General features: G+C 46.2%; 1 protein-coding gene across 1 annotated transcript in view; it reads left to right on the top strand.

The window, feature by feature from the left end:
• Positions 1-15000, top strand: part of EMSY (EMSY transcriptional repressor, BRCA2 interacting) — a 65302-nt gene that overhangs the window by 22685 nt on the left and 27617 nt on the right. The window contains 6 exon segments of the mRNA XM_085863414.1: positions 58-255; positions 1202-1354; positions 1465-1596; positions 1716-1861; positions 7550-7723; positions 7916-8093. Coding sequence (XP_085719540.1) covers positions 58-255; positions 1202-1354; positions 1465-1596; positions 1716-1861; positions 7550-7723; positions 7916-8093 — 981 coding nt within the window.

Genomic DNA, 15000 nt, shown 5'->3' with positions numbered 1-15000 from the left:
AATGTGACGTTGCAAAGAAAAACCCAATTGTGTAATTGGTGTTTGTGTACGCTGCAGTGTCGATTGCAGGTAAGGTGACGCCAGTGAGACCAGTAGCTGGACGCTTGAGTGCTGCCTCCCCAGTGTCTTTGATTAGGCAAGGGCTGAGCCCTGGGTCGATTCAGACGAGCCAAGCTGCAGCAACTGGAGCTCAGTCAATCGGCTGTGGGATACAGACACCCCTCAAGTCTACATTCCAGATAAAGCAAGAGTCAGGTGGGCTTTAGTAGTGGCTCGTGACACTGACTAACGAACTGATCATGGCTTTTGTGTGGGAGGGATCATTAGCGCATGACCTTCAAGACGGTTTCTTTTTATTAAAGAGTTTGTGAATCACGTGCAGGACAAAGACTAATGTATGTACAGTACGTGCATAACAAGGACATCGGTCTATGATAGACAATTTGTGTGTTGTATGCAAGATTTGAATCTGGGTTCCGTCGGTTCGGATGAGAACGCTAAACGAGCCAAACCCTTAAATTTTGCATTTCTTGGATCTCGGATGTACCGTGCAAGTTGTCGACATCGGTTTTCATCCGATACTGTCAAACCTCTGTCCTTGCATACGGTCCGATCCTGGAACACTCGATTTCATCGATGTCCGGTACCATTACAGTTGCTCCAATCGGAATGTCGACTCCATTTTACCTTATTTAATTACTCCCTCTGCAAGATTGAGGCTTGTGGAAGAGCGAGGTGACTGAGGGTAAAAATGACAAACTGACAGTTGGATACAGTACGCAAGGGAATGAACGAACGGGAATGAGCGAGGCGAGAGGAGAGGAGGAGAAACCCAACAAACTGCAAGTAAGTAGGTTGGATTAGCTGGGGTTATGCAGGGGAGGTTGGTTGGGGGGGGGGTGAAGGAGGAATTAATGGGTAACTCAGGGTGGGGGGGGTTTGGTTGATATCAATTTTTTTTTATTTCTTCTCTGTGCAGCACTTGATTATTGAATGGTATTGAGAGTGATTGTCTTAGTATCGAATTGCAATGATCGTTGTTGTGTGAGTATCAGACAGTAATAAACATGAATGACTGTTTGACGTTTTCTACGATTTCACAGGAAACCTGACCATATTTATGTCGTACGAGTGGCCAGAAATGGGTGGAAATTGACTGCACCTGATGGTGATTCGTGAAATCCCATTCCTATCTCTGTAGGTGTGAAGATCATTACACAGCACCTTCCTCCTGGAAAGATCTTGCCTAAATCGGGCCTCACACTGCCTGGCTCCGGTGGGCCTTCTCCCCCCATTGTGGTCATGAGCAACACCGGAGCACTGGTCTCCTCACACCTTGCACCTTCTCATTCTGGTAGGCTTCACCTCTTCGGAACAATAAGACATATGTGCATTGATACATCTGATTTGTCAACAAGTTTGCCAATCTGTTCCTTTGACTCGGCTGTTGTTACATGAATGCAGTGGGAGCGGCACGGATGGCGTCAGCTGGTGGCACCACTTACCTAAAGACTACAAGTGGAAGCATCATCACCGTTGTGCCCAAGTCACTTGCATCGCTTGGCGGCAGGATGTTACCCTCCAGCATTGTCTCAGGTCCCACTCAGACAGTTCCCGACTATTACTTGGTCTCAGTCTCACATGTCACACATTTTTGTCTGTCTTCATGTCTGCCTTTTTGCACTCGCTTCTAACTCTACCCTTTGGACCTGTAGGTTCTGCATCCAAACTGGGCACTGTTCCAGTGTCCATGGCCTCCAAGTCGAATGTCATCGTGGTGCAGAAGGCTCCAGGAAAGAGTTCAACACTGCACAGCTTTGCAAGCAAGGGCGTCATGACCACGTTGCTTGGAGGCACAGGGGTATGGCAGGGTGGTACCAGGTCGAGGTACAGGGGTAGTACAGTATGGCATGAGAGTTGGATGGGATGGCACCAGGCAGCGACACGGGGATGGGATGTGGTGATACGGGGTTATGACGTCCTGTTATTGAGAGATCCACAGGGAAGGTGGTATTGGACCATGATAGCTGAGATTAATTATATTCTCTATAGGTCAGTCATAGGTCACGTTGTGTGGCAGCCATCATGATAGTCACTTTTTATTTAACATTTTCTATCTCCAGTAAGAGCAATGATGATTTCCAAGACTACTGAAACTGCTTGTTTTTTCCCCTCGCCAGAGGAGAAGGTATTGCACTTGGGTCTGTTTGTTTGTTACTTGGTAAAAAAAATTTTCGCCAAGTATGTTGGTTTGAAGCATCTGTCTGTCTGTCTGTCTGTCTGTCACACACTTATTGGCCACAGTTTTCAAGCAATCGTTCTGAATTCTTTTTGTCTTCGTAGGTGACCGGCCAAAGACAGCAACGCTAAATTTTGATGAAGATCCGAATCCGGATCTTCCGGAATCCGGAATATTTCAAGTGATTCTTCACCATTGAGAGATAGGGCCAAAAACGATATAATAGCACTTCTTCATCTATAATAAATCTAAAGGTTTTGTAAGTATATTGATGACTTCGGTCCTCTGTTTGTGTATGTGTGTGTGTGTGTGTGTGTGTGTGTGTGTGTGTGTGTGTGTATGTGTGTGTGTGTGTGTGTGTGTGTGTGTGTGTGTTTGTGTGTGTTTGTGTGTGTTTGTGTGTGTGTGTGTGTGTGTGTGTGTGTGTTTGTGTGTTTGTTTGTATGCACGATAACTCGAGAACGGAAGAAGCTACCAATGTCAAATTACACCACGTGATTCAGGAGGGTGATGGCTAGCGCTGATTAGATTTTGGTCAAAATCGGTCAAAGGTCAAGGTCACAGTGAGGTCAAACATAATTCCGTAAATTCATGTGGAGAAATGGAGTATTTTTGCTTCGGTCGACGTTACGAGTTCATTTTAACTTCGATTTTAATGTTGTCTTCGGTTTTTACGATCGCTTCGGACGCTTAAAACTCGGTTGACGAAATTCTGGTAAAAATCGGATGTTTTGGAGACGTTTTGAGATTGTATAAAAAATATTTCACTCTCCGCGTCACAGCTCGTCACGTGGTGCAGCGCGCTCGAGCAGAGGCATCGTTGATCACGTAAAGGTTTTCCATGTGCGTGCTGACGGTGTTTTCGATAAAGATGGTGTTTAAGTCATTTTTATCCCAAGAAAGGTTATCGTCGCATGCCTGACTCGCTAAGCCGTCGGATTATGTAAAGATTGTTGGTGGATGGCCGAATATTACAGTTTTGTGACTGATAAAAGAATATTAAATAATTGCGTGGAGAAATGGAGATTTTTGCTTCGATCGACGTTACGATTTTTGATGGTTTGGTACAAAATCATCGTAGAAACTTCTGGTTTGCGTCACTACCTTCTCTTGAGACAGCTTTTATTAGACAAGGTCAGAGGTCAAGTAGACTATTTCGTAAGTACCAGTCTATGACTGCTTGTTTTTTTTTGTGAATACAATATCAAGATTCGTATAAGAGCTCACACACAAAACATGTAACAAAGGGAGCAGAAGACAAGAGGGGTTGGAGATGGAAGTACAAAATGGTGGGGAACAGAGACATTAGATCTGTGGAAGAGAGAAGGATGGGGTAAACAAGATGGGACATTACAGGGACTTTCAGGAAGGAAAGCAGGGAATTTGAAGGAGGTGGGTTTGGGGTGGATTAACGGGGGTAGAAAATATCGTGGTTTTGTATGGGGGAAGATAAGAGGTGGTGGTGAACAGTTGTTTTGAAGGCCTGGAGGGGATTAGTGAGATTGAAGAGAGTGTGGGAGTTTGTTCCTGAGGTGGGGAAAAAAAAAGAGGAATGAAAGAGTGAAGGTGAGCAGTGAATCGTGATTTCGGTAGTTTAACCAGAAGGGGTTTGCTGGTGGAACTTGAGCACCCTGCAAAAATATTGGGGGGGGGGATGGAGGGGGCAGAGCACAGACAGACAGAGCAGAGGGTGTGGGGGGTGGAGGGGGCAGAGCACTGACCTGACTGCGGAGAGGGAGAGGGAGAGAGACAGGGAGGGAGGGAGGGAGGGAGGGGGAGTGGGGAGAGAGAGAGAGAGAGACAGACAGACAGACAGACAGACAGACAGACAGACACAGACCCAAAGACTTAGCCTCATCGCGGGAGATACCAATGATCCTCAATGCCTTGGTCTCCACAGCGTGAAGCCGAGAAAGGTGAGAGGCAGGAGCACCAGCCCAGAGCGGAGAGCATTACTCCATCAGGCTGCAGAGGAAAGCTTTGTATGTGGTCAGGAGCTCAGGTGGGCCGAGGAAGGACTTTGCATGACGGAGGATTCCCAGTCGGCGACTGGCTTTGGAGGCCTGGTTGGAAATGTGGCTTTCCCAGGAAAGACCATGACAGATAGTGAGACCCAGAAGCTTGAATGAAAGGACTTCTTCCAGACGATTGTTGAGAAAGTAGAATATGGGGGAGGGTTTCCAGACGGTCGGTCTTTTCAGAGAGACAGAGCGAGAGTGTGAGATTTGTCAGGATTGCAAGACATGTTCCACGTGTTGGACAAGTCTGTGATTTTATCCAGATCTGCAGAGAGTGAAGAGGCTGCTGCTTGCCGATCTGAGGAATGACAGATGGTAAGGCAGAGGGTGAAGTCATCAGCAAAGAGATTAGCGTTATGGATGGATTTTGATGAAACTTGGTGGACAGGTTGGGTGCGTGACGCGGACTAATTGATTTGATTTTGTTGAAGATCCGGATCAGGATCCAAGAATTTTTATTTGAAGTGATTCTTCACCATTGAGAGAATGGGCCAAAACTATGAAAAGCACGATATCTCAAAAAGTTGTGGACGAGTTTTGACAAAACTTGGTGGAGGAGTTGGTCGGTGACAAGAACAAGCCGATTAGACTTTGGTGAAAGGTCAGATCTAATTCCAAGCTATCGGTGGGATACAAAATGTAAACTGTTCAGCCTGGTGGAGGTATCCACTCGATCGAGTGCCATTCTGTTTCACCAAGTGCCACCGAGTGATTTTTCATTTGTTTGTTTGTTTGTTTGTTTGTACAGGAGCGACTACTCATGTAGAATGTTTTGATTATCATTATGATGTCTTAGGTCACGTCGTTTGGCAGTCATGTTGGAAAAACGGAAAAACGTTGGACCTCTGTATCTCTGAAACCGTACCAAAGAAAAAAAATGAAACTTGGCACATGGCAAGTACTCCTCATGGGGAATGAGTTTTATTTTTATTATTGTTATTTTTTGACATCATAAGTGCATTCGTTATGACGTCATAATTGCAAATGTAGAACGCGACATCCGATCAGAATGAAAATTGTTGAGGGTCATCTAGGGAGAAATTTGTCCACAGAAAAGATATTTGACGTTATCGATCATGTGATTTGGTGGCCATATTGTTTAGAAATAAAATATAACAACCTTCAAATATCATCTCTTAAGTGGTTGAACAGATTGAGGCAAAACGTTGCACGTATGACCGCCTATCCATGAAGAACAAAACGGCCACACGTATGACGTCATCGGTCACATGGTTTGACAGCCTCATTGGATTTACCCTAAAAGCTATAAAAAAATCTTCTTCTCCAGAATGGCTGGACAAAATCGAGGGGAAACTTCACACAAATGTTCTCCAAGCCCTGGGGATACCAGGGTATTCACGAACATTTGATGTCATATTGTATGAAGTGAAAATTTAAAAAAAAATTATTTTTCTTCAACCACTTCATCGACCGATGTGAAACTTCACATTATGATGTAGTCGTGATTGGGAATATATGTTTTCAACCTGATCAGACACATGGTCTGGCAGCCAGAATAATTATCATATATATATATATATATATATATATATATATATATATATATATATATATATATATATATATATATATATATATATATAATTCCAGCAATGTCTGTGTCTGTGTGTGTGACCACTGTTTCTCAACAACCGCTGGTCCGATCTAATTGAAACTTGCCAGGTATATTGCTGGGGTCCTGAGGATGTGCTTTTTCAAGGTTTGATATTAATCAGACAAGTGCTTCCCAAGTTATGGACATTTATTTACTAAACCAATGACAGAACACGTTGCTGCATAGACGTGGCCGATGTGCCATTTAGTTACCAATGACAGGACACGTTGCTTTGGCGGTTGGGGAAGAGATCCTCAGCCGCGTTCCCCATTACGGGTTACAACGTACGGACTTCCAGATAGTGATGACTTACTGTATTCTAATAATTTCTCGATTTCTTATGCGCATTTATAGAAAAACACAATGCCCCAATCCAGTCGTCGCTTACGAGAGCGAAGGATCGGCCTGTGTGGTTGTTTGAAAAATTTTTTTTTTTAGTTTTTTTTTTTTGGTTTGCACGTACGGCCACGCACGTACGGGCACGCGGGAGTGAAGGAACGGCCTGTGTGGTTGTTGTTTCTGGCACGCGGTTTGAAAGTATTTGTTTTTTTTTTGTTTTTTTGGTTTGCACGTACGGCCATGCACGTACAGGTATGCGAGAGCGAAGGAACGGCGTGTGTGGCTGTTGTTTCTCGCACGCGGTTTGAAAGTTTTTTTTATTTTTTGGTTTGCACGTACGGGCCACGCACATACGGGCACGCGAGAGCGCGAAGGAACGGCATGTGTGGTTGTTGTTTCTGGCACGCGGTTTGAAAGTATTTGTTTTTTTTTGTTTTTTTGGTTTTCACGTACGGCCATGCACGTACAGGTATGCGAGAGCGAAGGAACGGCGTGTGTGGCTGTTGTTTCTCGCACGCGGTTTGAAAGTTTTTTTATTTTTTGGTTTGCACGTACGGCCACGCACGTACGGGCACGCGAGAGCGAAGGAACGGCCTGTGTGTTTGTTGTTTCTGGCATGCGGGTTGAAAGTTTAAAAAAAAAAATTTTTTTGGTTTGCACGTATGGCCACGCACGTACGGGCACACAAGAGTGAACGACGGCCTGTGTGGTTCTTGTTTCTCGCACGCAGTTTGAAAGTTTTTTTTATTTTTATTTTTTTTGCACTTACGGCCATGCACGTACGGGCACGTACTAGTATTTTGAATAGGGCTCACTTGGTTGTGCCTGGATGGGTTTGAGGGTAGAGGAGTAGCAGATGAAATGTGAATCCTATCCAGGTTCCTCCTGATGACGTCATCTTTCCTTTTTGCTTGATCGAGTTCCTTCTGATGACTCGAATGCAGGACTTGTACCTATTTGGTCTTCCATTTGATTTGAATTGAATTTATTTTAATCCCATTCTGAATTAAATTGAGTAATTATAAACGTCATAGGTATAGGTCAGTTGTCCAATCAAAGCAGGACGTCTTGGTACCCGCTCATCACTGCCAGCAGTTATAAAGTGACAGTTTTTGTTTTGTCTCTAATTACGTAACACACCAGTACATGAACACCGCACAAAACCAAATCCTGGTGAGTGTCTGCAATCTCTGGTTTCTCTTTTTCTTGTTTTTAATGACTCACTTATGTGCACGCTAATCTTGCAGGTGTATCTCTGACCCAGTTAAAACCAATGTCTGTGGAGGTATGGATTATGGACCTTCCTATTTATTTTATTTTTTTCTTGCAATGCCTCAGTCTGACAAGCCATCCTCCTTGACTGGGACCAAACCCACAGTCATCACCGCCACATGCCCAGGAATCCCCGGTTCCATCACCAAAATGATCGTAACGCAGAAAGGTGCATCGTCGTCTCATTCGCCTCCCATCACCAAGGTCGTTTCGTCAAAGCTTGGCTACTCATCACCCCAGGTTTTATCTTACCTTCAGTTCTTCTTAAACTTTCTCGAGAGTTTTGATTCAACAAACTTTTAATTCTTCTTCGTGTTCTTCTTCACTTGATCCTCTGTAGTTTTATTCTTCCCTCTCAATTCCATCTCATTTCTGATGTTTGTCTCTGTCTTTCCCAATACTGCCCCTTCCCTGACTTTCCTTTACCTGCAGGTTCTAATAAAACCGAAGCCCCAAGTTTTGCCTCAAGCAGGTGCATATCCATTGCCATCGTCTCCTATTGAGTTGGCCAGCAGGTCTGACTGTGCAAAGCTCAAAGCTCTGGAGAAGGGATGCGATGGAGGCCAAGGGATCACTTTATCTAAAGACAAGTCGTCTTTAATTCTCCAAGGTATCTGGGAGTTTTTTATTTTTTATTTTTCATACCTCCACAGCGAGAGGCATTGTATTTTTCGGGTCATCTGTGCGACCGTTATTGGGCTTTTGTTTTTTTGTTACCAGGATAACTTGTGAACCACTGAAAGGAATTCAACCAAACTTGGTACAAGTATGGACTGTAGCACAGAGATTAACTCGCTTGATTTTGGGTTCATCAGGTCAAAGGTCGTGCTCTCGGAATCTATCTCTCTCTCTCTCTCTCTCTCTCTCTCTCTCTCTCTCTCTCTCTCTCTCTCTCTCTCTCTCTCTCTCTCTCTCTCTCTCTCTCTCTCTCTCTCTCTCTCTCTCTCTCCCTCTCCCTCTCCCTCTCCCTCTCCCTCTCCCTCTCCCTCTCCCTCTCCCTCTCCCTCTCCCTCTCCCTCTCCCTCTCCCTCTCCCTCTCCCTCTCCCTCTCCCTCTCCCTCTCCCTCTCCCTCTCCCTCTCCCTCTCCCTCTCCCTCTCCCTCTCCCTCTCCTCCCTCTCCTCCCTCTCCTCCCTCTCCCTCTCCCTCTCCCTCTCCCTCTCCTCCCTCTCCCTCTCCTCCCTCTCCCTCTCCTCCCTCTCCCTCTCCTCCCTCTCCCTCTCCTCCCTCTCCCTCTCCTCCCTCTCCCTCTCCCTCTCCCTCGTAACCTTTAATTACCTCTGCTACTCCATCCATTGGGATCATACTCTGTGCAGAATGTTGGTGCTGCCTCAGCAGTCTCCTTGGCTATTGGGCACAATCCTGGACGGATCGCCACTCCAACACAGGATACCAGCATGCTGGCACTCATTTTGCTGACCTTGGAAGGATGACAGGCAGAGTCAACCACACCTGGTATTAATTCAACAGCGAGTGGGATTTGAACTCTGGATCCTAGGATCCCAAGCTCACCATCCTAACCATTAAGCCAACACCAGGCATAAAGGTGGATGGAGGTTATGTTTTCACTCTTGTTTGTCTGTGAGCAGGATGTCTCAAAAAGTTATGGCCGAAATTTGGTGGAGAAGTTGGGGGTGTAACAAGGGTGAATCGATTCAATTTCTTGTGATTCCTCACCATTGAGAGTTTTTTTGGGGGGGGGGGGTTGGTTGAGACGATATACAGGGAGTCCTCGACTTAACGAACAAGTTGCGTTCTGAATAGTCGTCCTGAAGTCGGATATTCGTAAGTTTTAACTATTTCCCATAGAGTCTGTGTTATAAATGGTGGTTTGGTTATACAACCAAGCCGATATGGCCGATTTAACACGTACATGGTGTAAACAAGATGGACACTACAGGGACTTTAAGGAAGAAAAGCAGGGACTATGAAGGAGCTGGGTTTGGGGTGGATTAACAGGGGTAGAAAAGATCATGGTTTTGGATGGGGGAAGATAAGAGATGGTGGTGAACAGCTGTTTTGAAGACCTCGAGGAAAGAGTGGGATTGAAGTGTGTGTGGGAGTTTGTACCAAAGGCGGGAAAAAAAGAGGAATGAAAGGGTGAAGGTGAGCAGTGATTTTAGATTTTGGTAGTTTTACCATAAAGGGGTTGTTGGCGGACCTTGAGCGCCCTGCAGTAATATGGGGGGGGGGGACATATCGCGGACAGAGCGGAAGGGGGGGGAGGCAAGGCCGAAGAGGAGACTGTACAAGACAGAAAGACCACCGACCTGTTTGCGGTGAGTGAGTGAGAAACCCAAAGAGTCGGCCTCATCGCGGGAGAAACCAGTGATCCTAAATGCCTTGGTTTCCACAGCGTGAAGCCAAGAAAGGTGTGAAGCAGGAGCACCAGCCCAGAGGGGAAAGCAGTACTCCATCAGACTCCATCAAAGCAGTACTGAAAGCTTTCTATGCGGTCAGGAGCTCAGGTGGGACGAGGAAGGACTTTGCACGACGGAGGATGCCCAGTCGGCGACTGGCTTTGGAGGCCAGGTTGGAAATGTGGCTTTCCCAGGAAAGATCATGGCAGATAGTGAGACCCAGAAGCTTGAAAGAAAGGACTTCTTCCAGAGGATTGTTGAGAAAGTAGATTGGGGAGGGGGAGGAGGGATTTTCCAGACTGTCCTTTCGGAGAAACATAGTGATCTGATACAAGGGGTCTTCAGGGTGAAAACTGTTTCAAGGGTTTAAAGAGATCCAAGGGTGAAAGAGCAAAAGGGATATAAAGTAGTCAAATGCTGTTAAATGGTCTCGAGGTTTGAGAAGTGTCTAAACAGTTGAAGGTCTTAATGTCTCTAAAGGGTGAAAATGGGTGTGAAAGGATCCATGAGGTCAGATGGGTCCTGACAGGGTCTCAGGGGTCCAATGGGTCTCATGTGTCCTGTGGTTCTAAAAGGGTCTACAGGTCTAAAAGATATGTTCCAATCGTTCATAATTGACTTCCGGTTCCTGGTTTGGAGCAATCGCAGGTCTCCTTGGGGGCTCCCTGCTGACGATCTCAAAGTTAAGTTTCCGGTCGTGATCTGTCCCGTTTTAACTGTTTATTTTCTCACCTACATGTTACTGTGTGTGTTCCTAGTTCGGTTTTGTTTCAAAAATCGTGCTACTTTGTGAGATTTTGTCGAACTTGTTCTTACTGGGTGCTTGAGGCCTATCCTTGAGGCCTGAGGCCTACCCTTTGTTCCCCTCAGTGTACGATCGTGTTTATTTGTTTTTTCTCCCCATCATCTTCAATTTCTATCTTTCCCACTTTCTTGACGTCCCATATCCCAAGTAATCACTCTATTTCTTATCTTGAAAAAAATAAAAAAAACGCTACCTTTCTCCGATTCTTCTTCTTCTTCTTCATCTCTTCTTCCTCATCCTCTTCTTCTTCCTTGATTTTTTTCGACAACACTTCCATGACCTAATCTGTTGAAAACTCTCTCAAACATTTATAATAATAACAAAAACGATCTCTTATAATGCTTCATCTTACTGTTTCACACATGTGGTACTCTTTACTGTATCAGAATGCACTACTCTTCTGCTATTTAAACAGACTGCTCTCAATTCGACCTTTCCTTCATACCTTGCCTAAAAAATCCAACTGTTACAGCATTTCTTCTCTCCATTCTCTGAATTTGCCTGTATTGCATCCCTCAAGAATTGTGTTTAATCACATAACTGACCTAAAACTTTTGAAAAACCCCAGTTTGCTATGAATGTTTGCTTTCCATCAACCATTCTTTTTTTCCAACTTCAGTGCCAACTCACCTCTCACCCCTCACTCTCAAAGCAACCATCCCACTCTTCTCCCTCCAAGCCTCCCTCTCACCTCTCTCAAAAACTCCCCCCTCACCTTTCTCCCACCATTCATCCCCCTCACTCATCCTTCCCAAAGTCGCCCCCCCCTCCCATCCACAAAGCTGCCTCCTTCCACTGCCCTCTCACCTCCATCTCTTCACTCCACCCCTCAAAACCTCAACTGCCTTCTTCCCCCTCTCTTATGCCCCCTCTCCCCCAGCACCACAGAGCCTTTTCTCCTCCTCATCCGGCCCCCTCCCCGAGCTATTCTGAAATCCCCCACACTCTTTCAACAACCCTCCTTACCTCCCCCCCTCGTCCCTTGTCCTTCCCCCCCCCTCCCCCCTCCCCCTGCACCCAAAGCCTCCTCCCCTTCCTCTTCATTAAAAGTGTGGACCTCAAATATCCGGGGCCTTCGCTCAAACCTTTCAGATCTTTCCATATATGTTGCCACTGACAAACCAGACATAATCTGCCTAACAGAAACTTTCCTCCCCCAAGACGTGTCTGACTCCCAAGTATCTCTCCCCGGTTACTCCCTCTTCCGGTTTGACAGACCTGAGCCTCGCCCTGGTGGAGGAGTTGCTCTCTTCATCAAAGACTCTATTCCTCACTCTCCATGCACTCCCCTCACTCCCCCACACCCCCAGGAATACCTCTGGCTGCGGCTTCCCCTCCACTCCCACCTCATGTTTATATGTGTACTGACCGTCCACCTAACAGTGATGAGTCCATCTACACCTCACTATCTGAAAACATGGACCAACTTCTATCTTCTCATCCAAACTCTCTCTTCCTCTTATGTGGCGACTTCAATTGTCATCATGCCAGTTGGCTCGGTGTGGGTACCTCTCTCACCTGTCATGACACCTCAGCAAAAGCTTTCTGCGACTCATTGGGACTGACTCAATCGGTCAACTTCCCTACCCGGATCTCAACTAATGGTACTCCATCTCTTCTGGATCTGATTTTGACAAATTTCCCTGACAATATCTGCTGCTCTTCCTCCGCTCCAATCGGTTCTTCTAACCACGTCCTTGTCAAAGTGGAGATCTCTCTGGCAATTATCAGAGAACCACCTCACCGCCGTCGAGTCTGGCATTTCACTCAAGCCGACTGGCAGGGTCTCCAAGCAACCCTCAAACTTATAGACTGGTCTCCTATCTCTACTTTCTCCAACATCAACTCTTCCTGGAAATTCTTTCAAAGAAACTTGCTCTCCCTCATGCACAGATTTATCCCCTCTCGTCTTCAGTTGTCCTACCCTTCCTCCCGCCCTTGGTTCACTGAAGCTTGTTGTGAGGCAGTTGTCCTGAAACAACTTGCCTTTGCCTCATGGAAAGCAAACCCAACTGAGGGCAATCTCAGTTTCTTCCATAAAGCTCAGAACAAGTGTGTATCTACCCTCAGGAGAGCCAGAAAACAACTTCTTTCTCATCTCAAGTCTGAACTCTCAAACCTCTCTCCCTCCTCAAAATCCTGGTGGTGTCTAATCAAATCTGTTCCCCCTCCATCCCCTCCCTTATCTCAAATGGCCACACTGCTGATACCGCACGTGAAAAAGCTGAATGCTTAAACTTGGTGTTTGCAGCCAAATCTTGTGTCAAAAACCCATCACTTTCTCTACCCACCTTACCCAGTCGCACCCAACTGTACCTTGACTCTGCGTCCTTTTCTCCTGACAAGGTGGAGAGCTTGCTGTCAAACCTCGACTCAGATTCTGCAACCGGTCCAGACGGCATCAGCGCACGTGTCCTCAAAGCTTGCTCTTCTGCTCTTGATCACCCTCTCTCTGTTCTATTGACCCTCTCATTTGCTCAAGGCCATCTGCCATCTGCTTGGAAATCAGCAAACATCACTGCCCTGCTCAAAAAGGTGCAAAAACAGATCCCTGCAACTACAGACCAATCAGCCTTCTCCCAATCATCAGCAAGGTTATGGAATCCATCATCGCTTCAGACATCAAATCCTTCCTCTTATCCAATGGCTTGATTTCTGATCATCAATTTGGTTTCAGACCAGGTCACTCTACCATGGATATTCTGCTTCTGCTCTCCCAACAATGGATGGAAGCCCTCAATGCCAGACAGGAAATCCGAGCCGTATCCCTGGATATATCACGTGCTTTTGACACAGTCTGGCACCCTGCCCTGCTCACCAAACTCTTTTCCTATGGTATCCAAGGCCATCTCCACTCATTGCTCGCAGACTTCCTCTCCTGTCGCAGTCAACGTGTGGCCCTAAATGGAGTTCTTTCATCCCCCCTTCCTGTGCAGGCTGAAGTTCCTCAAGGTCGCGTTCTGGGCCCTGTTCATTTTCTGGTTTTCATCAATGATCTCTCCGACTCTCTGGAAAATCCTCTATATCTCTTTGCTGATGACTCCACCCTCTGCCGTACCATCGGTCATCCCTCAGACAGGCAAGCAGCAGCTTCTTCACTCACTGCTGATCTGGATAAAATCACAAACTGGTCCAACACGTGGAACATGTCTTTCAATCCGGACAAATCTCACACTCTCACTATGTCTCTTCGAAAGGACCGTTTAGACAACCCCCCATTCCACTTTCTCAACAATCCTCTGGAAGAATTCCTTTTTTTCAAGCTTCTGGGTCTCACTATCTGCCATGACCTTTCCTGGGAAAGCCACCTTTCAAACCTTGCCTCCAAAGCCAGTCGCCGACTGGGAATCCTCCGTCGTGCAAGGTCCTTCCTCGGCCCACCTGAGCTCCTGACCACTTACAAAGCTTTTGTCCGCAGCCTGATGGAGTACTGCTCTCCCCTCTCGGCTGGTGCTCCTGCATCCCCCCTTTCTCGGCTTCACGCTGTAGAAACCAAGACATTTCGGATCATTGGCATCTCCCACAATGAGGCTGAGTCTTTGGGCCTCTCACTCAATCACCGCAGGTTGGTCAGTGGTCTTTCTGTCTTCTACCGTCTCCTCTCCAGCCTCGCCCCGCTTGCTCTCTCTGTGATTTGTCCCCACCACATTTCCTCAGGGCGCTCAAGGTCCGCCAACAACCCCCTTCTGGTAAAACTACCAAAATCACGAATCACTGCTCACCTTCACTCCTTCATTCCTCTTTTTTCCCGCCTTTGGAATAAACTCCCTCACTCTATTCATTCCCATTCTTCCCTCCAGGCCTTCAAAACAGCTGTTCACCACCACGTCTTATCATCCCCCATCCAAATCCTCGATCTTTTCTACCCCCAATAATCCACCCAAGCCCACCTCCTTCAAATTCCCTGCTTTCCTTCCTGAAAGTCCCTGTAATGTCCATCTTCTATTCCCCATGTTCCCCGTCCCATCCCTCTCCCTTCCACAGATATCCTAATGTCTCTGTTCCCCACTATTTTGTCCTTCCCACTCCCTCCCCTCCTGTCTCATGCCCCACTTGATGTGCGTTGTGTGTTAGCTCTCATACGAGCCTCGACAAGGTATACAAAAAAAAAAATTGGTGGAGATCCAATAATAAGTAATTAATTGATGTTCTCACGGCTCAACTCACGTTCAAACAGTACATAATTAACAGACGTAGCAGGGTTCCCATCTCAGACGGGTTAATGGATGTCTCACTTCAAATGAGCAATTAATTTTTTGTCGTGTGTATTGATAGTAATGGAAATTCAACATTAAGTGATTCTGTAGACTGACGTGTGGTACTTACTGTACGTGTTTATCCTTGAAACACACA

The sequence above is a fragment of the Eptatretus burgeri genome, chromosome 17, assembly GCF_056783735.1.
Source record: "Eptatretus burgeri isolate ZD-2024b chromosome 17, Ebu_testis_v1, whole genome shotgun sequence".
Lineage (NCBI taxonomy): Eukaryota > Metazoa > Chordata > Myxini > Myxiniformes > Myxinidae > Eptatretus > Eptatretus burgeri.
The sequence above is the reverse complement of the archived record's forward strand: the minus strand, read 5'-3'. Positions and strand labels throughout refer to the sequence as shown.